At 41.8% G+C, this 17,072-nt stretch overlaps 1 protein-coding gene across 1 annotated transcript; it reads left to right on the top strand.

The window, feature by feature from the left end:
- The first annotated feature begins 1,893 nt into the window (after positions 1-1,893).
- On the top strand, positions 1,894-2,361 carry LOC138904718 (uncharacterized). The gene has a single exon (XM_070193223.1). It carries the CDS (start codon positions 1,894-1,896, stop codon positions 2,359-2,361), a length of 468 nt encoding a protein of 155 aa, XP_070049324.1.
- The last annotated feature ends 14,711 nt before the right edge of the window (positions 2,362-17,072 follow it).

Below are 17,072 nucleotides of genomic sequence, written 5' to 3'. Positions count from 1 at the left end.
CAACTTTAAAGTCGAAAAACCCTCTTCGTTTCCCGGCCAATGCGAGACCATGTCTAGATACATTTGTTCGATATCCGAAGGCGATCTCGAGCAGGTGAAAAAGGACTGCCGCTGGGAGAATAAAGAGGTGGTGATTCCTACACCTAAAGAGGACATCACCACTCATGTGAAAGGGTTCTTAAGTGTGTATACTTACCCTTTCACACTGGGCTCCGTCGATCCGGTCATAATCGACTTCTGCCGCCAATACCGGGTAACACTAGGCCAGATCTACCCCTTTTTTTGGCGCATTGTCATTTTGCTCAGATTTTTCTCGAGCAAGATTGAGGGGATATCTTTCGCCCTTGATCATCTCATTAGGCTATACAGCCCCCGTCTTTATCGGGGTGGACTGATAAGGCTTCAGCACCGAGCCACGAAGGTGCTATTCTCGAGCATAGACGAGGACAAGGACCGAGAATGGATGTGTCGGTTTGTCCGAGTCAGGACCTCCGATTTAATCCCCGCCGAGAAGATGCCATTCCCCGAAGAATGGAACATGAAACGTAAGTAAAACTTCACCGATAACGTTTGATTACTTGTTATGTTTCCTTTACCTCTTCTCATCTATATTCTTCTTTATGGTGCAGCTTCCCCCTGATTTCCTGGTGCAGTCCCAGACCTTGCAAGTTGGGTTCGACAACTGGTTTCAACTTCTTCGTATGCTGAGCGCTCGTGGCATGATTTGGCCAAGGGTTGATGGGAGGCCAAAAATCATGGTAAGTTCCCTCATCCATGTTTGATGCTTTCTTGTGAAATACTTCCTTTTAACTTGATTTCTTCTCATACAAGTCTTGGAGATAGTATCGTTATGAGGCCGCCTCTCCTCGAGGAAGAGGAGGTCCCAAAGCCGACCAAAGACAAAAAAAGGAAAAGGACTTCGCCACCAGATACCCCAAGGCCCAAGAAAAGCAGGGCTCGAAAGCCGAAGACTGATCTCGTCGTTCTGTCTGCCGATATAGTCCAAACTCTACGAGATGAGGACGAGGAGGGAGATGATACTGACTGCTTACTGGTGGCTCGGAAGAGTGAAAGCATCAAAGCTTCAAAAGTTGTTGAGCCGGTGACGGTCAAGGGGGTTCAGTCGGGGAAAGGTCCGAGCAGAATCCCCGAATCATCGGGTGTTGATGATGCCTCCTGCCGTGATGAGCAACCGATGGGTGTGCCCGAAAGGCCTAGTTCTGAGTCCCTTCAAAAAGAAGAGAATTCCCCAAGTGAATCGCTCGAGGCAATTAATATTGACGATTCACCGCCCGACCCCACGTTCTCTGAGGGGCAGTTTCGGGATGCCCGATCCATGGAGACCCCCGATGTGGGGACGGCCCCTCCCCGAAGGGGATGATATATTTCATGGTTGCTTCGCGGGGGTCGATGATATTTCTGACCTTGACGCATCACTCATTTTTTATGAGGCTCAGCGGCTTCTAAACCAAGTGAGTTTTAACCCATGCTACCATGCTTGTGTTTGTTCTTATTTCTCTAAGTCTGATTCCCTTTCTTTCTGTACAGGCTACAGCTCTCCATCGAGAAGTATCTTCCAAGTACCGAGCTGAGTTGGCCCGATGTGAAGCTGATCTCAAAAAGCTTACAGAGTAGAGAAATGCCCTCAAACTCCTCTATGTGCGAAAAGAAGAGGAGATCGTGAGTATTCGAGCCGAGCTGACAAGAGCTTATCAAGATCAGACCGAGCTTATTGAGCAGGTAATGTCAATTTTTGGGAGCTTGTTATGTATTAACTTGATATTGGCGACTAACACTTTGATTATGCAGGTTCAGCAGAATGCCAAATTGGTTGAGCAGCTTCGTGAGGAAGCCAAGATAAAAGAAGCAGAGACTTTGGGGTAAAAGCAGAGCATGGACCGTCTCGCCTCAGAGAAAGATGTTGTTCGGGCCCAACTGTCTTCAGTTGAGCGTCAACTCCAAAGTGTGAAGGTGGAGAACTTGGCCCGAGCCCAGAAAGTTAAAGAGCTCGAGACTCAGTTGGCCGCTGAGCTTGCAAGGGCCACATCCGAGGCAGAGGTGCTCGTGCCCTCCTACCGAGCTGACGCTGAAGCTGCTAACACTCGGGCAAAGGAAATTTATGATGCTGCTGAGGTTAGATTGTCTCGTGTTGCCGATCATGCTAGGCGCCAGTCCCGAAGAGAGACTCTTGAGGAGGTACATGCTCGTGGCTTCGACCTCACGGCTGATATCGAGAGTGCAAAATTTTTGGAGGACGAGGCCGGAGCTTTGCTTTCCGATGATGAAGACTCTGCGAGTGGATCCGAGAGCGGAGGAGATGAAGATGAAGCTCCCGAAGATGCAGCTCCCGAGGCGGACTAGGCACTTAGGATTTATTCTCCTTTTTTTTTTTGTGTAAGACCATGTGTGGTCTTTGTAAATACTTTGCATATATGAAAGATTCCTTTTCTTTCCGTTTCGTCTCCGATTTCTGATTTATGATAAAATCTGTTTTGCCTTTGTCTTGTGAGAACTTTGTTGTAATCGGGTCGTTGTAGCCTCTATAATCGAGTGAGCAACAACTCGAACTCAGAGTAGAAAAAACCCTTAGGTTTTTTAGTTAAGCGAAGGCGAGTCCCCGAGCTCAGCAATATGTTCAGGATTTTGATTTTGGATGGCTTGATCGAAGCCGTAATTGTACTATTTTTATAGCCGAGTTCGAGTAAGTTTCGAACTCACAGTAATAGATCCCTTAAGGTTTTATATCAAATAATGATGAATCTTCAAACTATATTCAAGTCAATTTTATTTGAGCTCGGAATAGTGGAACCCTTAGGTCCAAATTGAGTGAGAAAGAAATCTCGAACTCTAAGTGTATTGGCCCTTAGGCTCTTTAGATTGGGTCGATATGGCCTCTAAAAGATGGCTACTTTTTGCCTTTTTCGGCTTAGAAGATTCAGTAAAAATTACTTTATGCCTTAACACGTATTCTTTACCAAATGGTGCTAACAGCATGCCCCTCTTTGCTTGGAACCATGAAGAGTTTTCAGGCAAAGAAAAGATAAGCGATATGACTAATTATTTGCCATACCATTATTCAAAAGGGAAGAGATAAGAGAAAAGAGAGTAATCGAGCCCTGATTTTAGACAGCCTACATATCTCGGGTTATAGGGGAATCAGGTCATGTGTAGTTCAAGGAAAATGATGGAATGATGAGTTGGAGAGTCGAGTGAGGTTCCGCCGAGGCTCCGGTCTGTGGTCCTGCTATTACATCAAAATCAAAAGAAAAAGAAGCCAAACATGCCTACCGGCTATGAGTTACAAGATTCCTATTTATAAGTCTTCTAAACCTTGATCTTGAGTCTTGAATGTTTCTTCTTGCACACTTTTGATTTGAACCTTGATGCTTGCTAGTTGTAGGTGCTCGTTCATTCGTCCACGACTTTTCTGATCTAAACGGGAGATGCGATTCTCGCGATTTCAGTCATATCTGGAGCAGTCCATGTCTTTTCATCCGCTTTTGCATTTTGGGTTCACTTCTTCTTCTTCTTCTTTTTTTATTCTGGATTGAGACTTCTTCTTTTGGCCGTCTCAAACCCTATGCCTCGAGGTAAAACCTGCTCAGACACCAAAACAAATAAACGAACGAAATATTTCTACCCCAGTTTGTACTAGAAAAATTTCTTTATTGAAAGCAATAAAAGGTCAGGAATAGTGTACCCTGAAAAGATCATGATGACTTTTTTTATTGAATGGTGTTCCTTTATTGTCAAAAATATATATCAACTAAGGATTGGTGTACCTTATATTGGGAAGGAGACTAGGGAGTGGAGACCCTATGTCTAAAATAAAATCAACTAGGGAGTAGAGACCCTATGCTGAAAAAGAAGACTAGGGAGTGTAGACCGTATATCTAAAATAAAAATCAACTAGGGAGTGGGGATCCTATATTAAAAAGGAGACTAGGGAGTGGAGACCCTATATCTAAAAATAAAAATCAACTATGAAGTGGAGACCCTATGTTGGAAAAGGAGACAAGGAAGTGGAGACCCTATGTCTAAAATAAAATCAACTAGGGAATGGTGTACCCTGATACTGGTAAGGAAATGTAACCAGGGGTTGGTACCCTGTATTACAGAAAAAGAAAGTAACCTGGGGTTGGTACCCTGTATTACTAAAAAAAAATGTAACCATTGGTTGGCGCCTTGTATTACTGAAAAGAAATGTAACCAGGGGTTAGTGATGTGTATTACTGAAAAAGGAAATATAACCAGGGGTTGACGCCCTGTATTACTGAAAAGGATATATAACCAGGGGTTAACGCACTGTATTACTGAAAAAGGAAATGTAACTAGGGGTTGGCGCCCTGTATTACTGAAAAGGAAATATAACCAGGGGTTGGTGCCTTGTATTACTGAAAAAATGTTGAATCCCCTGGGCGAAAAGATTCTACCTGGGTTAAACTATGAAAAGCAAACCTGGGCGAAGAGTACTTCTACTCGAAAATATGAGCTGGATACCCCTATGTGAAAAGGTTCTACCTGGGATAAGCTACGTAAAAACAACCTAGGCGAAGAGTACTTCTACCCGAAACTATGAGCAAGATCCCCTTAGGCAAAAAGGTTCTACCTAGGTTAAGCTACGAGAAACAACTTGGGCGAAGAGTACTTCTACCCGAAAATATGAGCTGGATCACCCTAGGCGAAAAGGTTCTACTTGGGTTAAGCTAAGAAAAACAGCCTGGGCGAAGAGTACTTCTACTTGGAATTATGAGCCGGATCCGCCTAGGTGAAAAGGTTCTACCTGGGTTAAGCTACGTAAAACCTATCTATCTAGGCGAAGAGTACTTCTACCCGGAAATATGGGCTGGATCCCTCTAGGCGAAAAGGTTCTACCTGGGTTAAGCTACGTAAAACATCGTGAGCGAAGAGTACTTCTACCCAGAAACTATGAGCTAGATCCCCCTAGGCGAAATGGTTCTACCTGGGTTAAGCTATGTAAAACATCCTGAGCGAAGAGTACTTCTACTGGGAACTATGAGCTGGATCCCCTAGGCGAAAAGGTTCTACCTGGGTTAGTTTACGTAAAACATCATGAGCGAAGAGTACTTCTACCCAGAAACTATGAGCTAGATCCCCCTAGGAGAAATGGTTCTACTTGGGTGAAGCTATAAAAAGCAAACCTGGACAAAGAGTACTTCTACCCGGATTAAGCTACAAAAAGTAAACCTGGGCGAAGAGTGCCTCTACCCGGAACTATGAGCTGAATCCCCCTAGGCGAAAAGGTTCTACCGGGGTTAAGCTACGTAAAACATCCTGGGCGAAGAGTACTTCTACCTGGAACTATGAGCTGGATCCCCCTAGGCGAAAAGGTTCTACTTGGGATAAGCTACGAAAAACATCTTGTTCGAAGAATACTTCTACCCGGAACTATGAGCTGGATCCTCCTAGGTGAAAAGGTTCTACCTGGGTTAAGCTACGTAAAACAACCTAAGCGAAGAGTACTTCTACCCGAAAATATGAGCTGGATCCCCCTAGGCGAAAAGGTTCTACCTGGGTTAACCTACGAAAAACAACCTGAGCGAAGAGTACTTCTACCCGGAACTATGAGCTGGATCCCCCTAGGCGAAAAGGTTCTACCTGGGTTAAGCTACGTAAAACAACCTGAGTGAAAAGTACTTCTACCCGGAAATATGAGCTGGATCCCCCTAGGCGAAAAGGTTCTACCTGGGTTAAGCTACGAAAAACAACCTGAGTGAAGAGTACTTCTACCCGGAACTATGAGCTGGATCCCCCTAGGCGAAAAGGTTCTACCTGGGTTAAGCTACGTAAAATAACCTGAGCAAAAAGTACTTCTACCCGGAAACTATGAGCTGGATCCCCTAGGCGAAAAAGTTCTACCTGGGTCAAGCTACGTAAAATAACCTGAGCGAAGAGTACTTCTACCCGGAAACTATGAGCTAGATCCCCCTAGGCGAAAAGTTCTACCCGGGTCAAGCTATGTAAAACAATCTGAGTAAAGAGTACTTCTACCCGGAACTATGAGTTGGATCCCCCTAGGCGAAAAGGTTCTACCTGCATTAAGCTACGTAAAATCAACCTAGGTAAAGAGTACTTCTACCCGGAAATATGAGCTGAATCCCCTTAAGCGAAAAGGTTCTACTTGGGTTAAACTACAAAAAACAACCTGGGCGAAGAGTACTTCTACCCAGAACTATGAGCTGGATCCCCCTAGGCGAAAAGGTTCTACCTGGGTTAAGCTACGGAAAACAAGCCTAGGCGAAGAGTACTTCTACCCGGAAACTATGAGTTGGATCCCCCTAGGTGGAAATGTTCTACCTGGGTTAAGCTACGAAAAGCAAGCCTGGGCGAAAAGTACTTCTACCCAGATATACGAGCTAGATCCCCCTAGGCGAAAAGGTTCTACCTGGGTTAAGCTACAAAAATCAAGCCTGGGCGAAGAGTATTTCTACCCGGAATTATGAGTTGGATCCCCCTAGGCGAAAAGGTTCTACCTGGGTTAAGCTACGGAAAACAAGCCTAGGCGAAGAGTACATCTACCCGAAAATATGAGCTGGATCCCCCTAGGTGAAAATGTTCTACCTAGGTTAAGCTATGAAAAACAACCTAAGCGAAGAGTACTTCTACCCGGAAACTATGAGCTAGATCGCCCTAGGAAAAAAGGTTCTACCTAGGTTAAGCTACGAAAAACAAGCCTCGGCAAAGAGTACTTCTACCCGGAACTATGAGCTGGATCCCCGTAGGCGAAAAGGTTCTACCTGGGTTAAGCTACGAAAAACATCCTGGGCGAAGAATACTTCTACCCGGAACTACGTACTGGATCCCCCTAGGCGAAAAGGTTCTACCTGGGTTAAGCTACGTAAAATAACCTGAGCGAAGAGTACTTCTACCCGGAACTATGAGCTGGATCCCCCTAGGAAAAAAAGGTTCTACCTGGGTTAAGTTACAAAAAATAAGCCTAGGCAAAGAGTACTTCTACCCGGAACTATGAGCTGGATCCCTCTAGGTGAAACGGTTCTACCTGGGTTAAGCTACGGAAAACAAGCCTAGGCGAAGAGTACTTCTACCCGTAAACTATGAGCTGGATCCCCCCTAGGTGAAAAGGTTCGACCTGGGTTAAGCTACGTAAAACAACCTGAGCGAAGAGTACTTCTAACCGGAACTATGAGCTGGATACCCCTAGGCGAAAAGGTTCTACCTGGGTTAAGCTACGTAAAACAACCTGAACGAAGAGTACTTCTACCCGGAAACTATGAGTTGGATCCCCCTAGGCGAAAAGGTTCTATGTGGGTTAAGCTACGTAAAACAACCTGAGCGAAGAGTACTTCTACCCGGAAACTATGAGCTAGATCCCCCTAGGCGAAAAGGTTCTACCTGGGTCAAGCTACGTAAAACAACCTGAGCGAAGAGTACTTCTACCCGGAAACTATGAGATGGATCCCCCTAGGCGAAAAGGTTCTACCTGGGTCAAGCTACGTAAAACATCCTGAGCGAAGAGTACTTCTACCCGAAAATTATGAGCTAGATCCCCCTAGGCGAAATGGTTCTACCTGGGTCATGCTACGTAAAACAACCTAAGCAAAGAGTACTTCTACCCGAAACTATGAGTTGGATCCCCCTAGGCGAAAAGGTTCTACCTGGGTTAAGCTACATAAAAATAACCTAGGTGAAGAGTACTTCTACCCGGAAATATGAGCTGAATCCCCCTAAGCGAAAAGGTTCTACTTGGGTTAAGCTACGGAAAATAGCCTGAGCGAAGAGTACTTCTACCCGGAACTATAAGCTGGATCCCCCTAGGCGAAAAGGTTCTACCTGGGTTAAGCTACGGAAAACAAGCCTAGGCGAAGAGTACTTCTACCCGAAAACTATGAGTTGGATCCCCCTAGGTGGAAATGTTCTACCTGGGTTAAGCTACGAAAAGCAAGCCTGGGCGAAAAGTACTTCTACCCAGATATACGAGTTAGATCCCCCTAGGCGAAAAGGTTCTACCTGGGTTAAGCTACGAAATTCAAGCCTGGGCGAAGAGTACTTCGACCCGGAACTATGATCTGGATCCCCCTACGCGAAAAGGTTCTACCTGGGCTAAGTTACGGAAAATAAGCCTAGGCGAAGAGTACATCTCCCCGGAAATATGAGCTGGATCCCCCTAGGTGAAAATGTTCTACCTAGGTTAATCTATGAAAAGCAAGCGTGGGCGAAAAGTACTTATATCCAGAAATATAAGCTAGATCCCCCTAGGCAAAAAGGTTCTACCTAGGTTAAGCTACGAAAAATAAGCCTGGGCAAAGAGTACTTCTACCCGGAACTATGAGTTAGATCCCCCTAGGCGAAAAGGTTCTACCTGGGTTAAGCTACGAAAAACATCCTGGGCGAAGAATACTACTACCCGGAACTATGTGCTGGATCCCCCTAGGCGAAAAGGTTCTACCTGGGTTAAGCTACGTAAAACAACCTGAGTGAAGAGTACTTCTACCCGGAACTATGAGCTGGATCCCCTAGGAGAAAAGGTTCTACCTGGGTTAAGTTACAAAAAACAAGCCTAGGCAAAGAGTACTTCTACCCGGAACTATGAGTTGGATCCCCCTAGGCGAAACGGTTCTACCAGGGTTAAGCTACGAAAAACAAGTCTAGGCGAAGAATACTTCTACCCGAAAACTATGAGCTGGATCCCCCTAGGCGAAAAGGTTCTATCTGGGTTAAGCTACAAAAAATAGCCTGGGCGAAGAGTACTTCTACCCGGAACTATGAGCTGGATCCCCCTAGGCAAAAATGTTCTACTTGGGTTAAGTTACAAAAAACAAGCCTAGGCGAAGAGTACTTCTACCCGGAACTATGAGTTGGATCCCCCTAGGCGAAAAGGTTCTACCTGGGTTAAGCTACGAAAAACAAGCCTAGGCAAAGAGTGCTTCTACCCGGAACTATGAGATGAATCCCCCTAGGCAAAAAGGTTCTACTTAGGTTAAGCTACGTAAAACATCCTGGGCGAAGAGTACTTCTACCCGGAACTACGAGCTGGATCCCCCTAGGCGAAAAGGTTCTACTTGGGTTAAGCTACGAAAAACATCCTGGGCGAAGAATACTTCTACCGGAACTATGAGCTGGATCCCCCTAGGTGAAAAGGTTCTACCTGGGTTAAGCTACGCAAAACAAGCCTAGGCGAAGAGTACTTCTACCCGGAAACTATGAGCTGGATCCCCCTAGGCGAAAAGGTTCTACCTGGGTTAAGTTATGAAAAACAGCCTGGGCGAAGAGTACTTCTACCCGGAACTATGAGCTGGATCCCCCTAGGCGAAAAGGTTCTACTTGGGTTAAGCTATGAAAAACAAGCCTGGGCGAAGAGTGCTTCTACCCGGAATTATTAGCTGAATTCCCCTAGGCGAAAAGGTTCTACCTGGGTTAAGCTACGAAAATGAGAGGTATGAACAGTAGTGATGCATGCTAAAAATAATGGAAAGTGGAGAGTTTGAGGAAACTTACCTTTGGTGACATTCGTCCTTTAGAAATCGCCATTCTGCACTGCTTTGTTCATGCTGCCAACAAAGAAAAATTGTGAGTTTTGAAAATAGTGGTCAGTTTGTGGCCTTGATGTTTTTGGAAGCTTAGCTTTATGCCCATCTTCTTTTGATGAGGATTTCAACCTGCCACTAGATGTTTCCTGAATACCACTAGCATGTCTGGCCCCAGAGAGCCTTTGACTTTTCAAACTTTTTCATGACGGTTAGTCGCGTGGGACTTAACCTTTTCAACTTTGTTTTGCTTTTGTGGCATTTCACTTTCGACTTCTTTCCTCCAACACTTTCAATTTCAGAGCATTGGGGAACCTTTGGATTTTCAAACTTTGCCAAAATGGTTATCCACTTCGGACCTTTTCAACTTTATTTTTTCCTTGTAGGCACTTTCAATTTGATTTCTTCCTTTCGAGAGTTTTTGATTTCAAAGCATCAGCCAGAAAGTCCAGTCGGGGTTGACTTGATGCCCCTGCTGAGTCTGGGTGCCTTTTTTGCATAATAGCTTGTATCAAACGAGAGCCCTGTAAATCAGTCTTGCTATCCCTTCTTTGCATTAGTTTTTGGAGCAGAGTTAGACCAAAAGATATTCAAAGAACAACAAACAATGGAATGAACAATGAATATAGACAAGAGGTATCCCTTTCGGGGAAAGGAAAGGACTTATCTGAAGCACATGCGGAACTCAATGAACATGACATGCCTTTTGGACTGGATGCCTGATCTGTGTAAACTGTCTGACTCTCAGAAATTCATCACAACCTTTGCCTTGAAACCGAGAAACCTTGCCCACGACTATGTCAATGTCAGTGACTGAGGATCCTCTTTTTCGATTAGTGGCGCCCTTTGCGGGTTTTCACCAGCTAACTTCTCTCATTTCTCTTCTCACCATCGTCTTATAGTGCCCTTTGCGGGTTTTCACTAAAAAGACTCATTTTAGTTTCTTTACTCACCATTGCCTTATGGTGCCCATGAGGATTTTCACCAATAAGACTCTCATTTTATTTCTCTCATTTTGGTGGCATTTGATCCAAGTGACTGTATCCTCCAATTCTTGAACATTCTCGTTGATTGATCGGAAGGACTTGAAAAAGATTTGGGTAAAAAGGATTAGGATTGAATTACAACTTTGGAACCTTTTAGGCAAAACCGTCGCCGAACCAATGTGACATCTGCCCCAGTTTCAATTTTTTTTTTGTTTTTTTTTCGGAATGTGGATTTTTGTTTTAGTGTGACTGAACCCCAGAGAGAGGCTGCCTACGTATCCTTTCGGAATCAAGTCGAACGTAGTTCAAGTAACATGAACTATTTTTATTTCTTTTGTCTTTCTATTTGTTTTGTTTTCTTTCTCTTTCCTTTTCCTTTTTTTTGCTTTTTTTTTCTTTTCAATAACTCCTTTAGGTTCCAAAGTGGTAATCAAAGAAAGGTAACCGGCTCAAAGGGTTGGCAAAAAGGGTTAATGGTGTTTGGGTAGCGAGAATGAAAGACTTCGTCATCCCAATCAAAGAGAATTAAAGGTGCGTGAAGGGTCAAACATAATACCTTTTTGACTGCATCAATTTGGAGCCAATTTCCTTTAGCTTCTTTATGATGCGGGAGGATACATCTCAGAACGAGTTGCCCCACTTCAAATTTCCTGGGCCACACTTTCTTGTTCTAGGCACTAGCCATTCTTTGTTGGTACAACTGCCCATGACAAACTGCGGCCAATCATTTTTCATCAATCAGTGTCAATTGTTCCAATCGATTCTTGACCTAATCATTATCCTCAATCTCAGCTTCAATAATGATCCGAAGAGAGGGAATTTCAACTTCTTCTGATTTCATTAGGACTTGGCATAGGCCTACTGTTCCAATTCTTTGTTTATTTTCTCACAAGCCTTATCTTCAACATATTCTGCTTCTTGATTCATTATTTCGAGGTCTGACAGCATTTTAGGATCTAGGCATGAAGTCCGCAAGTATGTCATGTCATTAAAATCTGCATTAACATAACCGAAAAGAGAATAAGAAAGGTGACAAGATTAAGAGAAGAGACATTCAATGAAATATTAATTTCATTTGATTTTTTTTTAAAATTTTTTAAAGATAGAAGGGTTTACATGAGAAAGTAAGACAATAAAGTAAAACATCCGAATTACACCCTGAAATAATCCGAAAGCAGAAAAGACAGCAAGACCGGCTATCGAGACTCCCGTCTGACAGAGAACTTTTCAGGTTTGGCGAACTTTTTTTTTTCTTCTGTCTCGGTAATGGTTACCATGACCTTTAGTGTCAGATCAAATTCCCCATCATCACAGATCATTACAACAACGGGCCCAGTGTTGTGAGCAGGCAACGGATTGTTCGTCACATCAAGAGCCTCTTCGTCCAGAAGAATGATTCTTTCGGCTTTAATCAAGTCTTCAACTGCCTTCTTGAGGGTCCAAACAGTCCTTAGTATCGTATCCCACTGCTTCATAGTGGTATTCACATCTAGCATCAGCTAGGTGCGAGGGGTCCTCGGGGTTTGACCAGCTCGGCGCCAATGGCTGCAGCAGACCTAGCCCGATTACCTTTTGAAACAAACTTGAATATGATTAACCAAAGGGGTGAACTGATTCCTTTTGAGGGGCTCTCTCTTGGGCGAGAATTGTATTGAGGAATATTTGGTTGGGGATTAGATGGAACTTGGTAGGGACGGGCATTTCTGGGATGTGGAGCTCGGTTTTTGTGTATGATGCTCTAGTCGCGTGTAAGGTTGTGCATTCATCACCGCATAGGGAGGCGGTGCCACGACATAAGCATCATCTTGATGGGGATAATAGTGTTGTGGGACCTTAGAAAGCATATATGATTGGTTGAATGACCTGTGGGCCCCCCTCGAGCTCGAAGCCATCATGGCTCCCTCTTCCCTCCTTCTTTTGTTCATCAAACCCCCCGAACCATTCTGAACGGTCTGTGGTGTGGCCTTGAAAGCAGCATGACTCAAGATTCGGCCCTTTTTTAAATCATTTTCGACCATCTCCCTAATTTTGATAGTCTCAGCGAATGGTCTATCCATAGCGAACATCATTTTCTGGAAGTAGTCCGCCTCTTAGGGCCTGTAGGAAGACCGTAACCATTTCTGCTCCATCCATTGGAGGCTTTACCCTGGTGTCTTGCTCGCGCCATTTGACAGCATATTCACCGAAACTTTCCGCAATTTTCTTTTTTTCAAATTGGACAAACACTTCTTTTTTTTTGGATTTTTTTTTTTGCTTTCCTTTTCTCTTTTTATTTTTTATTTTTTATTTTTCGCTCTTTGTTTTTCTTTATTTGTTTAGTCACTTCTTTCTTTCTTTCTTTTTCATTCATTTTATTTTTCACTAAGTTTATTTAATGGCTATGATCGAATCCGACGGGGATTACCTACGTATCATGACGCCGCATGAATCAGATCTTGCGTAGTTCAGGGGAAGATCATGAATAAAGTAAATAAACTAACTCTTTTATCCTGTATTTTTTTTATTTTTTTTCATATACAAAACAGACCACAAAAGCTCCTAACAAGAAAAATATTTTTGAATTTTGAATTTTTTTTAAAAAAAATTGAAAGGAAAATTCTTTCAGAATAAAAAAAATATTTTTGGATTTTGATTTTTTATATATTATTTTATGTTTTTTTTATTTTTTGGGAATTTTCGAAAGAAAGACTTCTAAAGAAGAAAGAAAATATTTTTGATTTGATTTTTTTTTTTTTAATTTTCTAAGGAAAGAATTCTAAGAAGGAATTAGGGAAAGGGAAAATATTTTTGGATTTTTTTTTTTTTTGAAAATTGGGGGCCAGAACCGATGAGGTTTGCCTACGTATCTCACATCCGGTGAGAATCAGACCCGCGTAATTCGGTCAAACCGATTATTTCTCTTTTTGATTTTTATGAAAATTAATCTTTACACCACACGCTAGATTACTACAAAATCTTAGTAAAAAAAATATTATTTGTACCAAACTAGGAGAATTATTTAATTTTTTTTTTATAATTTCACTCAACTAATTTCTAAAGCCGGTCAACAACGCAAGCAAGCCTTCCAAATGATGTAGCAAGTAGCACAAAATTGAATATGATGGTCTCAAAAAGGATACTTGTCTTATACGGAGCACATAATGTAACAAAACGATCATACTAGGGATAACCAGACATGTGGCTTGTTCTTCTAGGTTTTAAGACTCTTAGGAGATGAGGTGTATCTAGACTAGCCATAAAACGAGCGGACAACTCGAGTTGGGAAGGGGTAGCGTACTGGGAGCAATACTTCTCCGGCTTAACTACTGGAACCTCCCCGTTCTTAAACATGGGTGACTAATAATCCTTCATCGGGAGCCCAGGCCCACCGGCTTTAACTCAAAGAAGAATGGGGCGCGTATCCCGATTCCCAGGGTTATATTCAGAAGACTCAGAGGGGGTACGTGAGAAGACAGTTTATATATACAATTCAACAATATCAAAGCGATAAAAACTGGATAAGCAGAACATTAGGCCCAAATAAATTACAATATATACAAAATTAATAAAGTCAAATAAAGTCAATGTACAAGCTCGAATTCTCTGTTTCCCCAGCAGAGTCGCCAGAGCTGTCACACCCATTTTCTACCCCCAAAAGTTATGTGTGTCATATGGGTTGGGTTAAAGAGTTTTTTCAATTAAAGTGACAAACTTGAGTAGGGATTATTTTACTTACAGAGTCGCCACTTGGAATTAAGTTTTGGGGTGTTCCAAGTCACCTTTATTTGAATCCCTAATCAAATGAAGGTTTGACTCTATTATTATTGGTCTGAAAAAATAAAGTCTGGATAAGGAATTCTGTTGACCTGGGAGAAGTGTAAGGCATTCACCGAGTTCCGTGGTTCTAGCACGGTCGCTTTATTGATTACAACTTGGCTTGAATTAATTTTTGGATAAATTATGATTTATTGGTTTCCATGTTTTATCTATCCGCTTTTAATTATTCGAACATGAAATTATCTTTGAAACGAATCACGTGTGTGAATCCATTTTTTATTGTGGCAAAATCATGTCACGCGTACATGTACACAATTAATAGCATTTTATTATATTAAGATTGTTTTGGCCAAAGTTGCGCGAACGCATACTTCGGTTTTAATTTTGGAAATCGTAATTATGTCACGCGAACATATACATAACTACGATGATTTGATTAATTTAGGGCGCGCTTAAAGCACTCTAACGTACTCAAAAATTATTTTCCTAAGTTTGGGATTATTGTGATGCTTAAGAGTTATACATTCTTCTGACATAACACTACTCATGGCCTATTCTAATTTCTTGCCAAGAAAGAAACAACTTTAATTTTCCATCTATCCAATTTAACAAACTCACTTAAATCACCACTTCAACATGCTAAAATAAAAGAAATGTAACATAACCATATAAGTAAGAAAACTAAATCAAAGTCCATAGCATATTTAACATAAATAGTCCAAAACAAACTTACATATACTCAAACGAATTAATCTTTAAAACCAATATATAAATCAAATAATACGCAATCTAAACACAAACAATACGAAAGAGATCAAGTATTTTCCATAGAGGAAATGAAATTCATCACGAGCAGATAGAAACATTAATATATCAAAGCAAGTGTATACTAAAAATGTAAATAAATACTGAAAAAAATGGATTCGAATGAACATTTATATTGATGAATAAAGCTGAAAATTTACAACTCAATCGAAATAACAATTCAATAATCGTTGGACGGAAATGCCAAAATTACGAACCGGAACCTCGACATAGAAGCCTTGCCTGACCGATGAGGACGGGAACAGTTTTAGATGGTTTAAAGTTGTTTTTGGAGTTGTTTAGTGGCTGAAGTTTAGTGATTTCACGGCTGGTTTCAGGTATGGGTTCGAGTGAAGTTTCAGTTGGTTTTCATGGCCGTTTCAAGGCTGTTTTCAGGTGGGTTTGGGGGAGGATTTTCAGCTCGTTTTTTGGGGTGTTTAACTGGAGAAAAGGGGCTGTTTTGGGGGGTTATCGGTAGCTGTGGGTGGACTGATTTTCAGCTCATTTTTTGGGCTATTTTCAGCTCGTTTTTGAGCTATTTTGAGGGAGTTTTGGGGCTGGATTTGCAACTCGTTTTTTATTGATTTCTCCTCCCCTTTATGGCTGATTTTTGCAGCAATTATATAGAGGGTTTTGTTGGTCTTTAGGGTGGAGATGAAGCTCCCTTTTTTGTTGGTGTCCATGTGTGTTTGTGGAGGGATCGTGTGAGGGAAGTGCTTGTGTGAGTTGTTAAAGAGGAAGAGTGGAGTGTGCGTTGTTAAAGATAAAGATTGGGAGTGGGAGTTGTGAGAGAATAATTGTGTTGGTGGTAAGTTGTGTGTTAAGTGACGTGAGAAAGTTGAAAAAAATCCAAACATAATCAAAAATTAGGTGCTCACGGTGGATAATTAAGTAGAGACAAATCCTCCTCAAGTAGTAACACGAGTGGATTTTCTAGCACTATTCTAATGGTTCTCTCTTGTTCATCTTATACCAATTCTAGGTATAGAAAGGTATAGATCTATTGTATGCGATCTATACCTTTCTAATTACATTAATTTTTTCTATGCTACTAGTGAGATACCATAATTAATAACTCCTGTTATTGAGATTCTCTTGTATTTTTTTAATTAAATAAAACTGTTCCAAAATTTTTAATCAACCGAAACAAATACTGATACAGAAAAAACAGAGATAAGTGTGATGGCTCAAATAAGTTTACTTGGAGATAAACTCAATCTTAACTTGCTGGTAGGGTATAAATTGAAGAGGGGGGGGGGGGGGGGGAACCATTCACTGCTAATAACGTTATCTGGAAATGATTGTCCCCTTTTTCACAATTTCACATTCTACCATTAATTAATATCTATAATACTGTATATGGGGTCATTAATTTAGACAAGCTAAGAATGTGTACTGCTATTTATAAATTTTACAAAATGCCATCATGCCTTGATTGTAAATCCTTAGACAATGCTAAATTGACCAATTCAACTTTTTTTTTTGGTTTCCCGTCCGGTGTTCGGTACCCGCATTTGCGCCGCGCAGGACCCCATTAGGGGGGAAGCGCTCCCTACCAAGGACTTTTCCATACCCAGGATTCGAGCCCGAGACCTCTGGTTAAAGGAAGAGCAGTTTCATCCACTGCACCACATCATTTGGCTGTACCAATTCAATTTAATATAACTACAAAAATAGTTACTAATTACTACGTGCTCATCCAAGAGGTTGAGTGTCTTCAGCAAAAATTGTTTTTGTACTATGGGTTAATTCAACTGATTCTAAATTTTTCGGCACTAAATATAGGTATATACATGAAAAGTCGCTGAAATTTCAACAAATACCAATCCATACTTTCAAAAGTGTAATAATAATGAATAACCTATCAAGTGTAATTAAATTCCGGATCCATTTCTGGCTAGCAATGTAAAGCTGGTAAGAACTAAGAGAAGATAGAGAATGCAGCATGAATGACAGCGTAAACCAGAAGACAGAAAGGCACAAAGGCTACAACGAGTAAGGTTGCTCTAAATACAATTGA

This window comes from Nicotiana tomentosiformis, chromosome 2 (assembly GCF_000390325.3).
Source record: "Nicotiana tomentosiformis chromosome 2, ASM39032v3, whole genome shotgun sequence".
Classification (NCBI taxonomy): domain Eukaryota; kingdom Viridiplantae; phylum Streptophyta; class Magnoliopsida; order Solanales; family Solanaceae; genus Nicotiana; species Nicotiana tomentosiformis.
The sequence above is the reverse complement of the archived record's forward strand: the minus strand, read 5'-3'. Positions and strand labels throughout refer to the sequence as shown.